This window comes from Notolepis coatsorum, assembly GCF_963971535.1.
Source record: "Notolepis coatsorum genome assembly, chromosome: 10".
Lineage (NCBI taxonomy): Eukaryota > Metazoa > Chordata > Actinopteri > Aulopiformes > Paralepididae > Notolepis > Notolepis coatsorum.
Window position 1 is genome coordinate 24,992,113 of NC_140174.1, and position 22,900 is coordinate 25,015,012.

The 22,900-nt window shown below is 43.5% G+C and overlaps 1 protein-coding gene across 1 annotated transcript; it reads right to left on the reverse strand.

Annotated features, from left to right (window-relative positions):
• Positions 1-178: 178 nt before the first annotated feature.
• eme2 (essential meiotic structure-specific endonuclease subunit 2) lies at positions 179-22,381 on the reverse strand. Its single transcript, XM_084322538.1, has 8 exons — positions 21,764-22,381; positions 20,733-20,854; positions 20,205-20,300; positions 11,288-11,412; positions 10,861-10,939; positions 8,245-8,363; positions 2,247-2,436; positions 179-797 (listed from the first exon to the last, which is right to left on the reverse strand). Exons 1-8 carry the CDS (start codon positions 22,236-22,238, stop codon positions 642-644), a joined length of 1,362 nt encoding a protein of 453 aa, XP_084178664.1. The 5' UTR covers positions 22,239-22,381; the 3' UTR covers positions 179-641.
• Between the last annotated feature and the right edge of the window lie 519 nt (positions 22,382-22,900).

The following is a 22,900-nucleotide window of genomic DNA, read 5'->3' on the forward strand; positions in this document are numbered from 1 at the left end:
GAAACGGTTATGCTTTTGAATAACACAGGGGTTTGCAACTAACTTTTTTCTATTCAGTTACTTTATTTTGTCAATTTTCTTACTGAGGCAATAAAATAAATAAAAAATACTCAATGCAGCATTATGTTCTATATATAATTCTTAGATACAGTAAAAACTCATCTTAGAAAAACCCTTTTAATGCAACTTTCATCTATTCATCTTCATAATACAGTACCTGGCTCTTATTGCTACTTTCCCAAAAAATAACAAACATTACATCAAGATTTAACTTGATTTATAAATAATATTTTACGACAATCGTTTGCTCCTTTTGAAGATCAGATGAGTGTAAACAGTACTCCATTCCAAGGATGATCGGACATGATATTGAGCACGATATATCAAACATAATTTCAAACATGGTATTCAAAGTGCTTCACTGACATATAATAAACAGTGCTCCCTTCCAAGGATGATCAAACATGATATGTTGAACATGATATTGAACATGATAAGTGAATCACTGACATATATTTAGCTTGTCAGTCAAGTACGCCCAAGTACTTGGAAACTCCTTTAGAACCCAGATTAGCCATGGTCTACAGTGATGGGGTCTACAATCAGTCCAATTTGGGTTTGTAGTGTGGCCCAGGATGAAGTCAGTCCAGAACCAACTGGGGGTTCTGGGCTGTGAGGCAGCGGTAGAGTCTGGCCGAGATGTCGGGTCCGACACGTCTCTCCTTCCCCCCGGTTGTCACCCGGAGGCCGGCCAGGAGCCCCTTCCTCTCCTCCTCCGTCTCCATCCTCTGGTACGCCTGAAGCACAATGGGGAAGAGGGGAGAACACATTATTACAATGCTAAAAAAAATTTTTTAATTTAATTTCAAACCTTTATTTAAACTCAAAGGCAACTGATGTTTCCCTCATTTACAGTCACGTCGAGTGTACTTACAGAATTGGCACAAAAAAAAAAAAGCATGGATAACATCAATTACACCACGTACAACTTGATTGACAAAGGTTGGAGATCAAGGTTTTAAACTCTGCAACAGAGGGGAGAATCTCAAGCTTAAGCTAGGGGCATCATAGCAAAATGCTGATTCACCCTGTTCTGAGCAAACTCTATGGACCAGCCAGTCACTAGAATGGGTTCCATAGGTACCAAAATTCCATTCCAATGATGATGTAGATGTAGAAGGAGGTAGCTTACCAGTAAGGGCCTTAACATTTTACAAAATTAACAAATACCACTCTTGTCAGAGAGGACCATCCAACTTTCTCATAAAGGACACAGTGATGAGTGTTGTATCTATCATTAGTCATGAATCTGAGGGCAGAGTGATATACAGAGTCCAGGGAGTTGAGGGTTGAGACAGTCAGTTTGGATGTCAACGTGAACGTCTTTTAATTCTCCCGGGAATAAGTCTTGCCGAGCAGAAATGTGAGATTCGAACACGCATTCTTGTCACTCTGGTTCTTGAAGGGGTACTCTTGATATACAGAGGGAAATGGTACAACTGTTCATTCGCCATGGTATCACTACATTGTTAAGAACTAGATATAATTCATCCAGTTACTCTGCAATGTCTTCCTTTTTGCGTTGTGTAGCAGTGCAGTGGTTCTCAAACCTCAGGCCCCCATTGCAACCCTCAGGCTCCCATCACAACCCTCAGGCCCCCATCCCAGAAGATACATGTTAAATATGGTTTGATCCAGAATATCTGGACAGACAACAGAGGGAGTCAAACCCAGAGGGAGTTGTTCAGATGAGACGTTAAACCGACGTCCCGACTGAATCCGGTCATTAAAGAACCAAGGGCACTTATCGCAAACAGTAGGGGGTTACTTGACGTTCCTGGCCAAAGTCCCAATCTGGTCTCTACATCAAGGCCACCTAATCCTCCCGCCCCTTAATTGGCTGATATCAATCCCCGTCTCCTGAGCCGTTCAGCCACTGTGTAGTGTGATGTGTGCCTGGTGCCAGTGTATGGCAGCCATTGAGCCTGCGTAGACAAAGGTTGGGTGCTACCAGTGGTGGTGAAGGAGGCAATTGCCACCCAGTCTAGAAAAGCGCTATATAAATGTAATGATCATTCATTCATTCAAGAATCAAAACCTATGATCAGAATAGTCATTCTTATACGTTCTCTCATTGTGCTATCTTCTGACATATAAAGTTCAGTTAAACTATTCCTCATTTCGCCGGGGACCCCCGGGTACTCTGGGGCCACTTTGAGAAGCGGTGCAGTAGTAGTGGACTCTACCTGCAGCAGTAGCTGAGGGGAGGGGTAGGCTGCGGTCACGGTGGAGGCCACGGCGGGGCTGACCCGGTTAAGCTGTTGGATCTGCTTGCTCCACACCTGGATCAGCCCCGAGCCGTCCCTCTCCACCCGAGCCCCGCTGGCCCAGGACCCGTCCACGCAGAAGGGCAGCTCGGCCTGCTCAGCCATCAGTCTGGGGCAGAAAGGATAGATGTTACTTACATGTTATCTGTATCTGCAGGTTTCAACAAGTTAAATTCAAGACTTTTTAATACCACTTGAAAGGAACACACCAACTTTTGGGGAAATTAGCTTATTTGCCATCTACCCTGGAGTTAGACAAGCAGATACATACCCTTTTCTTCTCTGTGCATGCCTAGCTTAGCGTCATTCACTGGAAGTAGGTGTGCCAGTGTAGCCTAGTTCCCAACAGTCATGGAATACACTCCAAATACAACTCCAAAACTTTCCTGTAAACATGTTGTGACCTGTGAAAAACGGGGCTTTTGAGGTGATGAAATCACTGCGTCCAGGCAGCAGTGGTTCGGCAAAAAATTGTCCCGAGTATATATCTGCTTAGAAAACGAAATGTCTAATATTTTTTTTATTTTTTATTACACGTGGTAAATACACAGGTCACAACACGTTTACAGGAACGTTTTGGAGTTGGTAAATGGCTGCTTTTTTATATAGCGCTTTTATCCAAAGTGCTTTACAATTTGTTACTCACATTTTTACCCATACCTCCCCGACCGGAGAGAGAACCCACAGGAAGACGAGGCGGAGCCAGAGAAAGCAACCCACGGTTCCGGTGATAAGCATTACATCCAATATTGTCAACATTTCTGATGCACTATTGAGCGACCCACACCACAATATCCTTTCTAAAGGTTTATCCTTTGTCCCGGCCCGCAAGGTGGACTCATTTACTACCAAGGTAGAGCTATTTAAGTTTTTTAGAAACATTAAGTTGAAAGCATTTTATGCCAGAGGGTTTGATAAGAGAACTCAATATGTTGCTAACGAAAATGTGCCTATATGTGATGATGTTGATGTTGATGCTAGGCCTGCGACAGAGCCAGACACCTCCCTTTTTCCTAAAAGAAAAGTATTTAAACCCTGTAGCCTGTTTACTCCCCATCTCAACCCTCCCTCAGTTGAAATTTTCTGCAGATTGGTACAAAATGATGTCCTTAAGTTATGTGAGACCAGTCACAAAGCCCATCTTTACCCAAATTTACTTTAATCAGAGTCTGCAGCACTTAAGGAACTCATGAAGAAAGATGATTTAATTTTTAGAAAAGCCGACAAAGGTTCTGGTATCGTGCTCCAAAATAAGAGCTCGTATGTATCTGAGATCAACAGACAATTGAACAAGATTGAGGTATATACCCTTTTAAATTCAGACCCTGTGTTTAGATTTTCTACGGAAATAAAAACGGTCCTCAAAACCTGAGATTGTCAGAGGCAATTACAGAAAATGAATTTAAGTGAATGAGTACCCGGTTACCCCTATTATTTACACTTTACCTAAAATCCACAGGGATCTGATTAACCCTCCTGGTAGACCTATTGTTTCCGGTATTGGCTCTGCCACAGAAAAAATCTCTCAATTCATTGATGCGCATATTAAGGATTTGGCCTCTTCTCAACGTGGTTACTTAAAAGATACTACTACTTTTTTGAACAGGCTTTCGACCTGCAACATTAGTCCTACAGGCTTACTAGTTACCATAGATGTAGTCAGTCTTTACCCCAGCATTCCACATGCTGACGCACTTGACGCTCTGAGTTTTTATTTAAACTCGAGGGAAGTATTACTCCCCCCAACAGAAGCGCTAGTTAGTTTAACCGACCTAGTTCTAACTAGAAATTATTTTAGATTCCAAGATAAATACTACTTGCAAAACAGAGGCCTCAGCATGGGCTCTCCAGCCGCTGTGAACCTAGCCAATCTTTATATGTCCAAATATGAAGTAGATCATATCTTTAATAATAACCCGTTTGAGAAATTTGTCAAATCTTATATGCGCTATATTGACGATCTGTTTTTTATTTGGTCTGGTTCATCATCTGAGCTTTTTGCCTTCCTTGAGTACCTGAACACCTGTAGAGAAACGATAAAGTTTACATTGAAGTTTGATATGCATAATTTACCTTTCCTCGATGTTCTGATCAAGAAAGCCCCTAATGGCATCTCATTACACACAGAGGTTTTTAAAAAGGAGACAGACCGTAACTCGTTCTTGCATTATTCCAGTTATCACACCCCAGCCTTGAAGAATAGTCTTCCTTATAGCCAAATACTTCGTTATAAGATAATATGTGATACTGATAGAGCTGCCGCGGTATTGATGTTTTCCTTACCGCACACATTTGCAAAATATTTCCTACCGCCGCAGTATTACCGCACACACACAAAAAAAAAGTTTGAATGCATTTTTTTTGTAGTCTACTCTTTATATAGCATATAGCCTGCCTCTAGTCTAAATGTCTATCTTTAGAGGATGACTTTGCAGCATGAATATTGTTTGGGATTCGGCATGCACGCATTCGTTATTAAAAGTGAAACACTGATTCGAAGTCTCCCCTCGGTGTCGCGCCCGCCGGTTACCCCCCCGACCCTTTCTTCTTCTTATTATTATAACGTTACTACTTATGATTACAAAGGCATTCGATTTGTGGCATTAACGTTAGTATAGTTACACGTTCGTATTTACCGGACCACATAGCAAGGCAAGCGTTACTCAATTAATATCTAAGTTCCTTTCTTTGCTCAGAGCGTGCCGAGTTGTACCCATTCTGCGGTCTGTTAATAAAGTTTTCAATCAGACAAGTGTATAGAACGAAGGGCTTTTATTATAACATTTCGTTGCAGTAAAATCATTATGCCTCGTTCCCTGAGGAGCGACGGCGTCGGTAATCCACTCCGGTCTCCGGTGGGAGCTAACGTACTATTAGCCGTGTTGTGATGGCTGAGATTCAGGAAGTAAACGCACTGCAAGATGCTCCAAGCATGTGACGCGTATCTCTTCTGACCAATCAGTGGTCTGCAGTGTTTCATGTGACTTTTCTGGTACCCAATAGGGTCGCTTGGAATCTCGACAGAGAAGTAGGGTATATCTGCAGAGCCGCAAGCCCAACGAGAGCATAATAATAATAATAATATAATAAAAAACAGCGGTGATGCCGGTATTCAGCCCAACGCTGCGGTGGGCATGATGTAACAGCGATACCGCGGTAATACCGATACCGCGGCAGCTCTAGATACTGACGATAGATTTATTGCACAAGCAGAGGTCCTCCGTGGCAGTTTCCACGAAAGAGGCTACAGTGCCGATTTGACACTCAAAGCCCTGAACAAAACCAAACATATCGATAGGGCCACGTTGTTCACCCCCAGAAAGAAAGAAGACAAAACAGACAAAGTATCTTTTGTGTCTACTTACAGCCCTATCACGAGAGACACACAGAGTATTGTCAATAAACATTGGCATATTCTGCAGTCCGACCCTCTTATAGGGGCAGCGTTTCAGCATTCGCCTAACTATTTTTATAAGAGACAAGCGAATTTATCTAATCTCCTAGTCAAAACTGATTTGCCCTTAAAGAAACCTTCTCATTTTATGTCCAATATCCCAGATGGGAATTTTCCCTGCCAATCCTGTGTACAGTGCCAAGGCATGATTAAAGGTAAATTTTTCGCACATCCTAAAACGGGGAAAAATATACCAGTCAAAGGACGGATTACGTGTAATTCGTCTAATCTGGTGTATTTGCTAAAATGTCCTTGTAATTTTTCTTATGTGGGCAAAACAACGAGAGCCTTTAAATCAAGAATCAGTGAACACAAATGTGCTGTGAGAAATTCAGATGTCAAGTCGTCGGTAGCTCGACATTTCTCCAAGTGTAAACATACCATCAACGATCTCAAATATATGGGACTAGAGTTAGTACTCAGGCCCGCGCGAGGTGGAGACAGACACAAGTTGCTGTTGCAACGTGAATATTATTATATCCACCTGTTCAATTGCATCGAACCTAGAGGAATGAATGAAGAGAACGTTTTAACCTGTTTCCTCTAACCTCCTTACACCTACAGTGTTATTTCTGGTTTTATTAAAGTTGTTGTTTGTTGCTAAACAAGAGGTATGTTTCTCAAGGATGCCCAATGTATAATTTGAAACTATTTAATTAAATATGTAATGGGGCTCAATTAGCCCTAGAAATTAATGGGCATGTTATAATATCAAGTTTCTGGTAATTTTGTTTTGTTTTGTATTGTTTATAATATAGATTGGTGTTAGATATAGATATATCTATATATATGCATAATTTATGGATTTATGATTAGATAGGTCATTCCTTTGGTCACATTGCACCGGCACACCTGCATTGTGATGTCATTTCCTGCCGTGTCATGTCATGTAATTACCTGCCAGGTGTATTTAACTACCATCTTGAATGTATTTCCATTGCTAGCCATATCACTGAAGAAGGACATTGTCCGAAACATGTCTGCTATCTATTCAGGCTGCCATTAAAAACATTGAACCTGAGAGTGCTGGTCCGGCTACCCTGCTTTTTGATATACTGAACTTTATGGGATTACAGCACCCAGTGTTAGAACTTGTGAGCACGGTCTAACTTGACTATACCCATTCACTCACACATTCACACACCGACGGCGGAGGCAACCATGCAAGGTGCCAACCTGCTCATCGGGAGCAATTAGGGGTTAAGTGTCTTGCTCAAGGACACATCGACACGCTGCCCGAGAGTAGCGGGAATCGAACCGGGAACCTCCGGATTGCCAGACGACTGCTCTACCTCCTGAGCCACTGTCGCCCCCCTGAGCCACTGTCGCCCCCCGTCGGAGTTGTATTTGGAGTGTATTTCGTGACTGTTGGGAACTAGGCTACACTGGCACACCTACTTCCAGTGAATGACGCTAAGCTAGGCTAACAGTACGGCTGTTCCCTAAGCCTAATGCATGCACAGAGAAGAAAGTGGTATGTATCTGCTTGTCTAACTCCAGGGTACATGGCAAATAAGAAAATTTCCCAAAAAGTTGGCGTGTTCCTTTAAGAGTAAGATTTAATACCAATTTCATGACCATACTAGCAAAACATTTTTTAAAACATAGCGACACTGAACTGGCGGCTGCACTTGTGCGCCAATTTAAATTCTTGCGCATTCCATACAAGCTCTCGCCAGACGACCCAAGCTTGCGACTTGAATATAAAAACATTTAATATATTTCATATTATTTCATCTCCTGAAAGCCGAGCTGCAAAAATGTACAGTAATACCTGTGCAAATAAAATGTAAGCCTTTTTAATACTTTTTAAGACGTTTCAATACCCCGCAGATACCCTGTTTATCTACCCACTGCGGTCAGATACAAACTCAAGTGTCGTCCCATTTCCGCTCCTGTCAGCATTTTGGTCAGTGAGACGGTAGGTTTTATGCAGGTAAGAGATACGAGTAATTGTTACTTTGGCTAGTACTGCATCACAAACACGAAAGAATAAATAAACCACAATATTGAACGTTCATTGGTTGTTTTTTAAACCATTTCCATCTGATGTGAGAATGGAAAGTAGACTTCTGGAGGTAAGTCTTGTTTGTTAAAGGTGCCAGCTCAGGGAGACAGTTGTCTATGGTTCTATCATTGGAATGGCACTATGTACATTCTGTTTTAACGTGGACTTCCCCTTCAATTATGTTTCTATCATTGGAATGGCACTATGTACATTCTGTTTTAGGGTGGACTTCCCCTTCAATGATGTTTCCATTATTGGTATTGGCACTACTGTATGTACATTCCGTTTTAGGGTGGACTTCCCCTTCAATGATGTTTCTATCATTGGAATGGTTCTGTTTTAGGGTGGACTTCCCCTTCAATGATGTTTCCATAATTGGAATGGCACTATGTACATTCTGTTTTAGGGTGGACTTCACCTTCAATGATGCAAAATAGACAGGAGAGGGTTCCTACTTGAACGGTCGTTTGGACAAGGCCTTTGTGACGGCGACCACGTGGTCAGTGACTTCCTGCCAGCCATTGAGGAAGACCACCGAAATGTTCCTGTAGAACAGCTGAAGATACACCAGCACCTGAAGGGGATGGAGGCAAGAGTAAAGAGAGATCTTCATTGTACAAAACACCATATATATATATGTAACGGATGGTATCGTGAAGCGCACTCAAGAAGGGCTGGGGTGAGTAGCGGTGCTATGGGTTAAACTCACTCTCACATCCTCAAAAGACGCATAAACCCATTACTTAGAAGTGAATTCACCTCTTAGTATAGCGGCCTGTGTTGTTGCCTGCGGCGTGGGAGACCGGGGTTCGAATCTCCCTCGGGGCATCGAAGTTTGAGGTGACGTCACAACCGTTACATATACTGTACATATATATAAGCACTTTGAACTGCAATTTCTGTATGAAAAGTGCTATACAAATAAAGTTATTATAATATATATATATATACATACAAACATTGGCCTTGCATGGAATGTTTGTGTGTACATGGCAATGGAAGAGACAGCGGTTGATATGTGCAAACTGTTGTATGAGAAGTATATCAACAAAAACATAATCATTTGGTGACTTATTACTGGATCTCGTAAAACAAGTCACAGTGGAACCGTGAATCATGTTTTTCCAACTCTACCACTGCACAGAAATTAGGCATTTTCTTACCAATTATTTATTATAACTTTACCAAGTTATTACCAATGGTTACAGGCTGGAGGAAAGAGACACACAAGACACTCCATGCAAGGTCTCTATTCCCTGTGCAGCGTTGATATTTACAGTTCGTAGTAGAACTGACACTCTACTAAATCAGATGCATGTTGTTTAAGGGTGTCGCCTTCCGGGCGGCTACGTGGCGCAGTGGGCAAGGCGCTCGCAACGAATGCTGGAGACTAGGCTCGAACAGGATGCCTCCTGTTCGAGCCCCGCTCTCCACATTGCTTTCAGTTTAGCTGGTCGTCCACAGTAATACACATTGGCCGTATTACGGGGAGGGAAACTGAAGGGTGGGGATCGGGCGTTGTGGACAGCGACTCCTACAGGTCGGTTGGTGCGCCTGCGCAGTAGAATCAAGAAGCGACGGGGGCGGGGCCCCTCCAAAGCCCAGACCCCCGACGCTGAAAGATCGAGCCGCGCAGGTGAAAAGATGCGACGGCTGTTACCTCGAGTATCGGAGGGGACTCGTGCTATGTATGACTTAGTCCACATTGCAGCCGGCTTGTGGGAGGCAAGAAACAACGTTCGAAGACAGGGGAGGGTTGAATTGGACGATATGAAAATTGGGATGGGAGAAAAATAGAAAATGGGAGAAAAAGTGGATTAAAAAAAAGGGGGGTGTCGCCTTCCTTCAACAGTTCTTTCTGTCTACCTGCTTTAAAATGTTGCTGTATGTTGTACCATATGATATATGTTACTGTATATTGCATAGGTCACTAATAGGTGGACCGCGGTCCGGACCCAGACGCCGTCCTATGACCTACAGTATAACCTGTGACCTATAACCCATAAATGATTGAGAATCAATCAATACATTTTGACGGAGCGTTTTCTATTTTATCCGGCGCAACCGATTCTACTTGAAATGAGAAAGGACATTTAATTATTATTATTACAAGTACTTCAGTCCCTCCTCTACAATGTGAAAACCGATAATAAATATTGTTGAAATATAGTGAATTGTACTTTCTTTATTCAATTTTGACAGTCGACTACATACAGGCGTTGATACGACTACTAGGCTACTTTCATATATATACGTATATGGCACTGAATAATAACGTGAGTAGGGATGGGTACCGTTCACATTTGAACCGATACGGTACCGGTATCTGTGAATTGATACCGGTACCCAACGGTACCTTTTTTCTGTACTTTAGTCTCTAAAAATGTAATCTACCTACCTCAGTTGTGGAAAAAAAATCCAAACTTCAAATAACCACACTTTCGACCGTTTTCGGCTTGCCATTGCCCCGACTGCTTTGTTGTTGAATCAAGTCAAATCCTAGGTAAGCGTATATTGTGCGTGTGAACGTTGACATGAAAAGAAAAAAGTTTTAAAAAAAAGTGTAAAAAATTATATATATATTTTTTTTTTACAGTACCGACAACGGTATTGTGTAAAATGTGTAAAAAAATATATATATATTTTTTTTACAGTACCGACAACGGTATCTCACGTGAATCGATACTCGGTAGTACCGACGTGTTTCGGTAAGTACCTTTAAAAGTACCGAATTCGGTACCCATCCCTAAATGTGAGTCAGACATTATGATGTTCTGGACCTTTTGCTTGAGGACTTGCTTCTCTGACTGGACCTCTTTGAATTTTAATTAAATACCCCTGGTATATTGTGTATGTTGCTTATGTTAATCGGTTGAGTTCCAGCAGTGGCAGGCAGCCCAGTCAAAAGTCACCTGCTTAAAAAAAACAAGGAAAACACATGCTGATGATGATGATGAAGAGGATGAATACAAAGAGGGTCATGGTCATGAGAGCAAAGCATTCATCATGGTGCGTCATTAGGTAGGGAGGAGGGGGTAAGAGTTGCACTGTGGAGTTAAAAGTCAACAGACCTCCTCAATCTCCAGGTCCTCCATCCCCATCTGGGACTGTAGTGTCTCAACGACCGGCCGTCCACTCCAAGCATTAGGCCTGGTGAGAGACCACAAGGTCAGTTAGGAGCCCATTGATTGATTGCTTGCTTGATTGATTGACAGGTCTTTATCATTAGGAGGACAGTATTGTACACACATCCACATGCACACACTCACTTTAAACATTCACCTTTAACATTCACTTTAAACACTTTTTAACACTACACCATATTTGATCTATTTATTACCAAAAGATCTGCACTACATCTCTACTTCATGTTTGCATTTGTTGCACTTTCTTAGGGGGCTTATACAGAACCAAGCATTTCACTGTAATGTACATAATGCCTTATATGTGACAAATAAAACAAAACTTGAACTTGAGTATAAAGACAAATATACTGACCAGTTATTGGGGTGGGGCCCCGTCACCAACACAGTGACCACCTTCTTGGCATCACGGTTGAGGCACTCCAACAAAGGCTTGAGAAAAGACTGGACTGCAGTCTCCTCTCCGGCATTTTCTAGTGTCTGGTGGGTATAGAAACAAAATGTGTTAGAAGATAGTGTACGGTCATTGTCAGAAAGGACAAGAGAAGACAATGACAGCTTGGGGATATCTTCAGAAAGTCATTTTGACTGTGTTCATTATACTTTGCTCTATTGTAAACGTATGTTAAATTTGGGCGTCATAGCAGCATGGGGGAGGGGGAGGGAGGGGTACAGGAGAATAATTAACAGTGTAAACTATATCATTAACTCTGAATATAAAATATGAGAAGAATAAACAGTGTAAACAAAGGTGCACATGACGGTCTGTATGCCCTATCGGTTATATTATATGTTACCGTAAATATTGGCAATAAAGAATTTTAATCAAGTTTCAAGTTTCTTTAATAGTTGTCATACAGAAGTACAGAATACTTTTGTACAAAATGCTTCTTACTGTTGCGCTCCAGAGACTGTGCATGACAAGATAAGTATGAAATAAAAACATAGTAAAAATTAGAAGTAAAAAAAGAGGTCACAGTGTTCAGTTTAGACATATGTACAATGTTCGTAGACGTAGTTACCATACAATATACAATACTGTGCAGTGTACTAATATACAATACTATATAGTGCAAGGCATAAATGGACGAGGTGCAGTTTAGGTACAATTCACAGTAGGTGTACGAGTTGTAGTGCAATCCTTTATCAATAAATATAAAGTGTAAGTGTGTTTGTGTGATCTAAAGTGTGGAGAGTGGGTGCTGCAGTGTGTTGTTTGTTTGAGTGAGTGTGTGCGTGTGGGTGTGTGTGCTGTGTGCATTTGATGGTTGTTGCATAGTGATTATTGTTCGTTTAGCGATTATTGTTCGTTTAGCAGCCTGATGGCCTGGGGATAGAAGCTCCTTCTGAGTCTTTCTGTGCTCGCCATAAGACTCCGGTATCGCTTGCCTGACGGCAGCAGTTCAAAGAGGCAGTTGTTCGGGTGGCTCGAGTCCTTAATAATTCTCTTAGCCTTCCCCTTGCACCGCTTGTTGTAAATGTTCTGGAGGGTGGGAAGCCCCCCTCTAATTGTGCGTTCGGCTGAACGTGTCACTCTTTGTAGTCTGCTACGGTCTTGTGCAGTGCTATTCCCAAACCAGGAGGTGATGTTGCCGGTCAGGATGCTCTCTATTGTACATGAGTAGAAGTTCCTAAGGATCTTCTGACTGACTTGGAACTTCCTTAGGCGCCTGAGGAAGTAGAGGCGTTGTCGTGCCTTCTTCACAACACTGTCAATGTGTGTGGTCCATGTCAAGTCCTCGGATATGTGGGCTCCGAGGTACTTGAAACTGTTCACTCTCTCAACTGGTGCCCCGTCGATGCTGAGGGGGCTGTAGTCCTTGACCCCCGACCTCCTGAAGTCCACAATCATCTCTTTTGTTTTGCTGACGTTCAGGGAGAGGCAGTTCTCCTGACACCACTGTGACAGGTTCTCTACCTCTTCCAGGTAGGCCCTTTCGTCGTTGGCAGAGATCAGGCCCACCACTACTGTGTCATCAGCAAATTTGATGATGGTGTTGTTGTTCCGCTGTGCTACGCAGTCATGTGTGTACAGGGAGTAGAGGAGGGGGCTCAGAACACAGCCCTGGGGGGCCCCTATGTTGAGCGTGATGGATGAGGAGGTGCAGTTGCCGGCTCTTACCACCTGGGGTCTGCCCGTCAGGAAGTCCAGGACCCACTGGCACAGGTCATAGTTCAAGCCCAGGTCCCTGAGCTTGGCTATGAGTTTGGAGGGGACTATGGTATTGAATGCTGAGCTGTAGTCGATGAACAGCATTCTCACATAGTTCCCCTGCCTCTTGTCCAGATGTGATGCTGCTGTGTGCAGCACATGGGCTATGGCGTCCTCCGTGGACCTGTTGGGGCGATATGCAAATTGCAGAGGGTCCAGGTTGATGGGGAGGGAGGAACAGATGTAGCCCTTCACTAGCTTCTCAAAGCACTTCATGGCTATGGAGGTGAGGGCTACAGGGCGGTAGTCGTTGAGGCAAGCGGGCGTAGATTTTTTGGGTACAGGGATGATGGTGGACTTCTTCAGACAGGTGGGGATGACGGCCTGTTCCAAGGACAGGTTGAAGATGTCAGTGAATACCGGGGCCAGTTGGTCGGCACAGACTTTTAGGACGCGGCCGGGGATGCCGTCCGGTCCTGCTGCCTTCCTGATATCCACTTTTTTAAAGATCCGTCTCACCTCATGCTCTGTTACCCTGAACACTGAGTCTCCATCAGCAGACCCCCCCCCCCCCATTGCCGTGGTTTGTAGGCTGGTGTTGTTATTCACAGCCTCAAACCTCGCATAGAAGGAGTTGAGATCATTTGCTAAGGAGATGTCACTGTTCAGTTTGAGGGGGGTTCCTTTGTAGTCTGTCATTGTTCTGAGGCCCTGCCACATGCCTCTAGAGTCAGCCTGTTCAAACTGAAGTTCAACTTTATCCCTGTAACGCCGTTTTGCCTCTATTACTGCTCTCCTGACGTTGTATCTTGCCATCTTGTGTTCTTCCATGTTGCCTGTCACCAGCCCGGTGTTGTATGCTGATGTGCGCACTTTCAGAGCCTCACGGACGGATTTGTCTACCCAGGGCTTTTGATTTGGGTAGATATTAATTTTGGTGGTGGGGATTATTACTTCTACCTGAGTACAGACATAGTCAATCACCGTTTCGGTGTATTCGTTATCTGAATATATACTATGAGTAAGAGTAAAAGTAAACACAAGGTGCAGTATACACAAGGTACCCTAACTGGCATGATATATGTTGTAGCCCATGCAGGGTTTGGTGGTTAACACTTTGAGTGCCAGCGACGCTATATGTCGTTAGTTCATGCCGACCGTTGAATGCCAGCAACGCTATATAGCGTTTGTTTGTCGTTCTTTTTTTTATTAGCGATTTTAATTCATATTTCATCAATCTAGCTTCACGCTAGTGCAGCAACCTCTCTCTGAGCTCCATTGGGAAAATACCGCCACCTATCGTCTCTCCCTGTGTAACTGCACCCCATTGGATTAGACTGATGGGGGGGGGAAATCCAGTTTCCTCATTTTACTTATCCGGCAAGCAATCCGAAGAGATCTAAGTGATTGCCGAGCCGGAAAACAGTGTGGAATACATATTTACAGTACCCAGCACTGAATCAATAAACACGATCGATATTTGGAATGGCGATCAGGAATTGGAATAATCTTTTTGGAGAACATCTGATCTGAGGTAAGGAATCTATTTTACCAGTCTTAGGATAATCGGATCTGTTTTCACAGAGATGTCAGCGTTTGCCCTATGTGTGTGTGTGTGTGTGTGTGTGTGTGTGTGTGTGTGCGCGCTGATCAGGAAATGAGAGAATAGATTTTTCAGCTCGCTTCTCTAGCGTGCATAAGTACACATATACTATCGATAATCTAGCATTTATTTGAAAACTATTCATAAATAGGCCGAAAAATTTCAACTTTTTTTTGTGTATTCCAGAATATTCCAGCAAATGCCGTTTGTCACCGAATCTTTATATTTTCCTGAAACTTTCAAGAAAACGAGGGCTTTTCAAAATGCTATAAAACAGAAATGAACCGATTAAAAAAACAATCCGTTTCGACAATGTTGACTGCAAACAAGTCATTGATAAGCGACGGCCAGATTAGACACATTTAAGACATAGATTATGCGTTCACAACGCTATCATTGAAGTGGGTGCTGGCATTCAACCATGTTTTACCATGTTCACCAGTGGCATCCAAAGTGTTAAGAGTCAGTCACACTTCTTAGTGGTCAGACATTCCTAATGATTCGTACATATACTGGTGGTTGCAATTGTATTAACACTTTGCATGCCACGCCCGAGATTTCTCGGGTTTACCCCCCGCGGGTTGAATGCCCACTCACGAGAATTCTCGTATTTTCTCTTTTTTTTTTTTAGCGATCTGAAATCATATTTCATCAACCGAGTCTACCGTTGGAAATTCAGCTACCTGAGGCTCTCAGATGTGAAAAAAACGCCCCCTATCGTCTCCCAGGTGAAAAAAACCGCACTCCACATTTTACTTCTCACTCACGCAGCCGGCATCTACCAGCTTCATGCTGGACTCTCAGAGCAGCGGGGAATATGTGTTTTACAGTATACACAGTGAATCAATAAAAATATCGATTTTTTCTAATGGCGATAAGGAATTGGAATAATCCATTTGGATACCATCTGATCTCAGGTAAGGAATCTATGTTACAAGTCTAAGGATAATCAGACCCGTTTTCACGGATATATAAGCTTTTATGTGATTATGTGATATGGCTGTTTGACTATGCGCGCCGTCAGGAAATAGGAGAAGCGATTTTCAGCGTGCGCCACGAGCGTGCATGCGTACACATATACTATCGATAAGCTAGCGTTTATTTGAAAACTATTCATAAATAGGCCGAACAATGACAACGTTCATCTAAACCCAGGCCCGGTCTTGACCAGAACTCAGGCGAGAAGACTTGGTCTGGCAGCGCAAGAAGCGAGGAACGTTACCATCGCGACCAACATCAACAACTCAACCTGTGGCTACATCCACTGCGCGGACGGCAACTCTTCCCAAATGACGCCGCAGCAGACGAGCACACGTGAGGCAGAGACGAGAGGAGGTGAACCGAGGGTCGAAACCATGACGACCATCCCGACGCGGGATTTAAACATCTCAACGCCCGATAGCCGGCTAGCCAGCGGAGCTAACGGCGAAAACATCCAGGAACAAAGGACTCTGTTGTACCAGCACGGCGCGGGTCCCGACCCCCCCCTCCCCCCTTCCCACCCACGACAACAAAGCCCCCCCAACCGGCAACCCCACGGACAAATCGCCTGATAAATTAGCCAACCTAGCCAGGCTGGCTATGTTTACCAGCCCAGGAGAACAAAGGGTTGCCGCCAGAAAAGACAGGACAAAGGATCCCCCCTCCCCACACACCAGCACACAGACCTCACGGAGACAACAACAAAGCCCCCCCCCTCCCTCCCCCACAGCAGCACCAGAAAACAATTACCTGGAACTTGAAGACATCAATAACACAGCTAATAAAAACGGACTACACATCTTTCACCTTAATGTGAACAGCATTAAGCATAAGCTGGACGAAATAAGAAACCTGTTTATGAGCGGTAAGGTAGACTTATTATGCTTTACTGAAACTAAACTTGATCCATCTGTAACAGACCCTGAAATAGAAATAGAGAACTATACTATAGTCCGTAATGACAGAAACCAGTATGGAGGTGGTGTTTGTATGTACATACATAAGGACACCAAATTCATTACCCGTACTGACCTTCATCATGAGACAATTGAAACCGTATGGGTGGACATTTTATTTGAAAGGGCAAAATCTGTTCTAGTCGGCACAATATACAGACCGCCAGATCAAACTGGCTTTTATGATACTCTGGATGTGTGCTTAGCTGGAGCTGAGGATGCGGAAAAAATTCTTATTGGGGATTGGAACACGGATATGCAACAAAAAGATGCACCCGTCTTCAAATCCTTCAATAGGTTTTGTGATCTGCACGGCCTCAGCCAACTAATCACCCAACCCACAAGGATATGTGAATCAACTCAGACTACCATTGACCTCATACTGACCTCTGACAAGTCCAAGATCTCCAACAAAGGGGTTATAGCATGCGGGTTAAGTGATCATTATATGATATTCTGTACCCGCAAAAAGCTAAAACTAAAGGCTGGCTGTCACAAAACAGTCACATCTAGAGACCTCAAAACCTACTCTAGCGAGGCCTTTAACCTTGAACTGGAGAGTCTGGACTGGTCAGATGAACTCAATGGTACACTGGTTGAAGAAACTTGGCTTGGCTTCAAAACCAAATTTTCATCAATACTAAACAACATGGCCCCCCTAAGAACCACCAGGGTAAAAAATCGCGCTGAGCCATGGATGCACACTGAAATACTGACCGCTATGAAAGCCAGAGACAAAAAATGCTCTGAGTTTCGTAAAAGTCAGTCAAAGCTTACCAAAAGCACGAGCAGTGAACTCCAAGACCACGTGACTGAACTCAAACTAGAAAGAAACAGACTAAGAAATGACGTAAACTCCATGATCAAAACTGCTAAAAAAAAATTCATCAATGACAAAACCGAGGAAAACAAAAATAAACCACGTGAACTTTGGAAATTACTCAACAATCAACTAGGCTGCAGTAAAAAACTCAAAACCAGGTTCTCAAACATAAACATAAAGACGGACAACACGCTCATCACAGACAAGCTGGATGTAGCCAATTACTTAAACACTTTCTTCACAAACATAGCCACAACACTGGTAAACAAACTACCCTCCCACTCAGGGCAGTATGGGGTAGAACACATAGTAGCATACTACAAGAACCTAGGCGTCCACAAAGACGACTTCAAACTGGAAATAGTAACTACAGATGAGGTACTCAAAAAACTGAGCGCCCTCCAACCAAACAAGGCCACTGGCCATGACAACATCCCCTCCAAATTCCTCAGAGACTCAGCAGCAGCCATCACCCCAGTCATCACACACATAATAAACCTCTCCATAAAACAGGGACACGTCCCCAAGGACTTCAAAATTGCGAGAGTAACACCCCTGCACAAAAAGGGCAGCAAATTAGACCCGGGTAACTAACGCCCTGTTTCTATCCTTACATCCATCTCGAAAGTCATGGAAAAAATAGTATACGAACAGATCGAAAAGTACCTCGCGGAAAAAAATCTAATCTACGAATTCCAATCTGGCTTCAGAACATCCCACTCCACTGACACATGCCTTCTCTACTTGAACGACCACATCAAACAAGAGGTGGACGCGGGCAAATACTGCGGCATGGTCATGCTGGACCTACAAAAGGCCTTCGACACTGTCAATCACACCATTCTGATTGACAAGCTAAAAGCAATTGGTTTTGATAGTTTATCAGTGAGCTGGATACAATCCTACCTGGAGGGGAGGGAACAGATGGTGGAAGTAAACGGTACACTATCCCCCCCCCTCACAGTGAGCTGTGGTGTTCCACAAGGAAGCATACTAGGACCGCTACTATTCCTAATTTATGCAAATTACATGTCGTCAGCTTGTGACTGCAACTTGTTCCTGTTTGCGGACGACTCAGCCCTGCTGGTCTCTGACAAGAACAAGTTACAGGTTGAAAAAGCCCTCAGCTCGGAACTAGGCAAAATCTGCATATGGCTCGCCGACAACAAACTATCATTACACATGGGCAAAACAGAGTCCATTCTCTTCGGTTCAAATAACAAACTCAGCAAGACCGACGGCTTCTCGGTTACAGTGGGTGACAATATTATCACAAGGAAAGATGAAATTACCTACCTGGGTTCCATCCTAGAGGCTAATCTTTCCTGTGACAAAATGGCATCCAATGTAATAAAAAAAGTCAACCAACGAACGCGATTCTTGTACCGGATCTCCTCTCTGGTAAACAAGAATACCCTGAAGACTCTAGCAGGAGCACTCATTCAAGGGTACTACGACTATGCTTGCACCTCATGGTACCAAAGCACCTCAAAGGCACTAAAAAACAAATTACAAACATCTCAAAACAAGCTAGTCAGACTACTACTTGACCTGACTCCTAGAACCCACCTCACCCCTGCCCACTTTGACAACCTAGGATGGCTTAGAGTAGACGACAGAGTACAGCAACTTGCAATGGGCCTGGTCTACAAGATACACTACGCGACCAAGGTACCCATGTACATGTCAAAATACTTCCCAAAGGTCAGTGAATACCACGATCACAACACCAGAGGGAGCTCCACAAATCATGTAAAACCCAGATTCGGCTCAAACAAGGGACTAAACACGTTTCGCAATTATGCCACATCAATGTGGAACGCCCTGCCTAAAGCTGTAAAGGAATGTGAATCACTACCCACCTTCAAAAACACTCTCAAAAAACACCTACGTGAGACTACAATTCGAAACTGGCCCCTACAAATGTCCTAACCTAGTTGTACAGTAAATGACCAAGTAAGGCTTTGTCAATATTCCAATGTACAGTGTAAAATGTGTGTGTGTCCCCTTCCCAACCCCCCCCCCCCCCCCCCCCCCCCCCCCCCCCACCTCCAATGTACAGCCCTCACCCAACCCACCCAACCCCACCCCACCCAACCAACCTCCTCCAATGTACAGTTTCTATGCCAAATGTATATACACTCCTTTTCTGGACACTTCTGTATCACAAACAGTACTGTATTTGCAAATCTGATATGTCATAAATGTATAGATGTAGCAGTACTGTCTATCTGTATGTCATGTATGTCATATATGTTATGATGAATTGAAAATGGGGGACCCTGATGTAAACAAGACGAAAGTCTTTCTCTGGTCTGCATCCCCTTAACAATTGTATGTATTGAGCTGTAATCACCATTCTGCAATCTGTTAATAAACGTTTCAATCAATCAATCAATCAATCAATCTAGAATATTCCAGTAAAAGGCGATTATCATGGAAACCCCTTTTTTCTCCGTGAAAACGAGGGGTTTTCTAAATGCTATGAAACGGAAATGAACCGATAAAAAAAACAATCTGCTTCGACAATGTTGACTGGAAATAGGTCATTGATAATGCGACGGGCAGATTAGACACATAGCCATAATTTAAAACATAGATTAGGCGATATTAACGTTAACATTGAAGTGGCCTTGGGCATTCAAGGGGGTAAAAAGGAATTAAGCTTGGGCAGTCAAAGTGTTAATGGTGATGCTTTTCAGTGATACCAACAGGACCAGGGAGAATTTCCCTCTTGGGGACGAGAACGTGTCTTACGTTTCTCACACAGATCACCATGTCCATGAAGTCATTGAGATCCAGAACCAACACCACTTGGTCCTCCTCCACAGCCCTCCTGCTGGTCTCTCCCTGCTGGAAAGGGTAGAAATACAGGCACCTTGTTTGGTTGACATGTCAACTGGAAGGCTGTTTTCAAATGTTAACTCTAAGCATGATTGATTGATACACCTCATTATGGATGTTTTAATGGGGAATACAGCTCTATTTGAGAATTAATACATGTTATTAGTAGATACTAGGACAGTCCAGTCCATAGATACAGTACAATGTCAATGAACATACATTATTATATTTCTTTGGTCCAGTCAATATTGTGAACATGAACAGCTCTCTTTCAACTACAGATTTAAGACCTGCACCTGTGATGTCATCAAGATGTTGAATCTAGAACTGCTCATATATGAATAGGAAAAAAAAGGTTTGGTTCCTTTAACCTGAGAATGACATAAGAGCATAAATGGCAGCCGTATTAATATAGTCAATGGAGAGGTGCTAGGTGCCCACCTGAGGTGGTTCTGTGTTCCAGGCGATGCTGTGAGGAAGCTGCTGACTCTCTATGTTGAATTTCCACTCAAAGGCTGACAGGGTGCCCAGCAAAATGTCTGAGCCATCCTGTTGTAGAACAGCTGGACAAGACAGACAGGCCATATTCATGCAAGTTATCTGTCAAACCTAACCACACAAACCCTTTCATTCCTGTAGGTGAATTTAAGGATAGTGACGAGTGTGAAACAGCTGTTTACAGACAAGCTGCATGATTTCTATGGTGGCTTCAGCACAGAGTTTGATTGGTTGATTGATAACGTTATTAACAGATTGCAGAATGGGTACAGTACAGTACAGCTCAATACATACAATTGTTAAGGAAATGCAGATGTAACGGATATGTGCCGCGATAGTGTGACTACGACACATAGAAGTGTGTAAAACTCACTCCCCAGAGGCATACAAACTGAGCGCTTAGGGGGGAATTCCCTTCTTGGCGCAACGGTTTGTTATGTCGGCCCCGGTGCAGACGCCCGGGGTTCGACTCCCACTCAAGGCACGGTCGAATTTCGTGGCAGGTGCTAGGTGGCACCTGCTACAGTGGTGCCGTGACCCGGATGCCTTGGGTGGTGTGAGTTTAGGGGGGGTGAATGTAACGGATATGTGCCGCGATAGTGTGACTATGGCACATAGAAGTGTGTAAAACTCACTCCCCAGAGGCATACAAACTGAGCGCTTAGGGGGGAATTCCCTTCTTGGCGCAACGGTTTGTTATGTCGGCCCCGGTGCAGACGCCCGGGGTTCGACTCCCACTCAAGGCACGGTCGAATTTCGTGGCAGGTGCTAGGTGGCACCTGCTACACAGACCAGAGAAAGACTTTCGTCTTGTTTACATCAGGGTCCCCCATTTTCAATTTATCATAACATATATCACTGGCAGTAGTTAATTTTGAAATAATAACCAATATCACAGTGATTTTAGTTTGATCCCATTTTCATATATGGGAATGGGGTCCGGACCCCAACGTTGGGAGAGGTTGCTCTCTCACCAGGATCTATGCAGACAGTCAGGCACTTCAGATAGTTCTCAGGTCTGAGACTCTTTGTGTACTCAGCCTCTTCTCTCCTCCTCTGCTGCTCCCGTTTTCTCTCGTCCTTCTCGTTGGCTTTCGCTGTCTTCCGTTTCTCCCTGGCCTCCCTTTTATCCTCAGTTCTCAGTCTGTCTGCTTCAACGTCTTCCTTTGTGCGTCGTTTTCTTACAGGGCTTGAGGTACCAGACTGTGTTGGTCGTGGAGGAGGCACTAACGTATCTTGACTAGGTTCACTTTTTGTTACTGGCAAAGGCAGTGGTTTGTATTCTTTTTCTCTAGGCCTACTTTCATCCTTGCAAATATCATCTGTATTGGCAGCGCTTGTTTCATTGCTCTGATCATCATCACATTGTATGTTGGGTTTGGTTTCAGCATCACTGTCGCCTTCAGATTCGGATATTTCCCATGTTGTCGTTCTTTTTAAAACAGACATTCCTTTGCGAAATCATCAAGCCCTCACAAAGACCTTGCTAACTGAACACGTCCTTGCATGCAAATATTCCGATGAATCCGCTCATCGCTTTGTTTTGACATAATCAGATAATATGGTTGTACGGTAGAGCCAGGCGACTGAATGTCAACATATCAATTGTTGTTGAATATGCGGAAGAGACCCTTCGGCGCTAAACCAATCAGAGAGGGTCTTCGCTGTACGCGGCTAGCCAACCAGAGAGCGTGTTCGCAAACACAGGCTACGGAAAGAAATCACGCCCCCGACGGTGTGCGTTGAGGGACATTTAGAACCGCGCACAGTTGGTTCTTCTTCTCATAGATATAGTATCTATGCTTCTTCTTCTTTTTCTTCTTCTTCTTCTTCTTCTTCTTCTTCTTCTTCTTCTTCTTCTTCTTCTTCTTCTTCTTCTTCTTCTTCTTCTTCTTCTTCTTCTTCTTCTTTTTCTTTTTCTTTTTCTTCTTCTTCTTCTTTTTCTTTTTCTTTTTCTTTTTCTTTTTCTTTTTCTTCTTCTTCTTCTTCTTCTTCTTCTTCTTCTTCTTCTTCTTCTTCTTCTTCTTCTTCTTCTTCTTCTTCTTCTTCTTCTTCTTCTTCTTCTTCTTCTTCATAATTTCCGTCAGTGTATACGCAACTAGGCCTATTAC

What these genes read in the sequence shown, in the direction of transcription:
- eme2 (XM_084322538.1), bottom strand. Translation starts at nt 22,238, where the DNA reads ATGTCTGTTTTAAAAAGAACGACAACATGGGAAATATCCGAATCTGAA. An exon ending in TGGTGATCTGTGTGAGAAAC is followed by an intron (nt 11,413 to 20,204) that starts GTAAGACACGTT and finishes TATACCCACCAG; the next exon opens with ACACTAGAAAATGCCGGAGA. An exon ending in TTGTCCAAACGACCGTTCAA is followed by an intron (nt 2,437 to 8,244) that starts GTAGGAACCCTC and finishes TTTCTGCCCCAG; the next exon opens with ACTGATGGCTGAGCAGGCCG.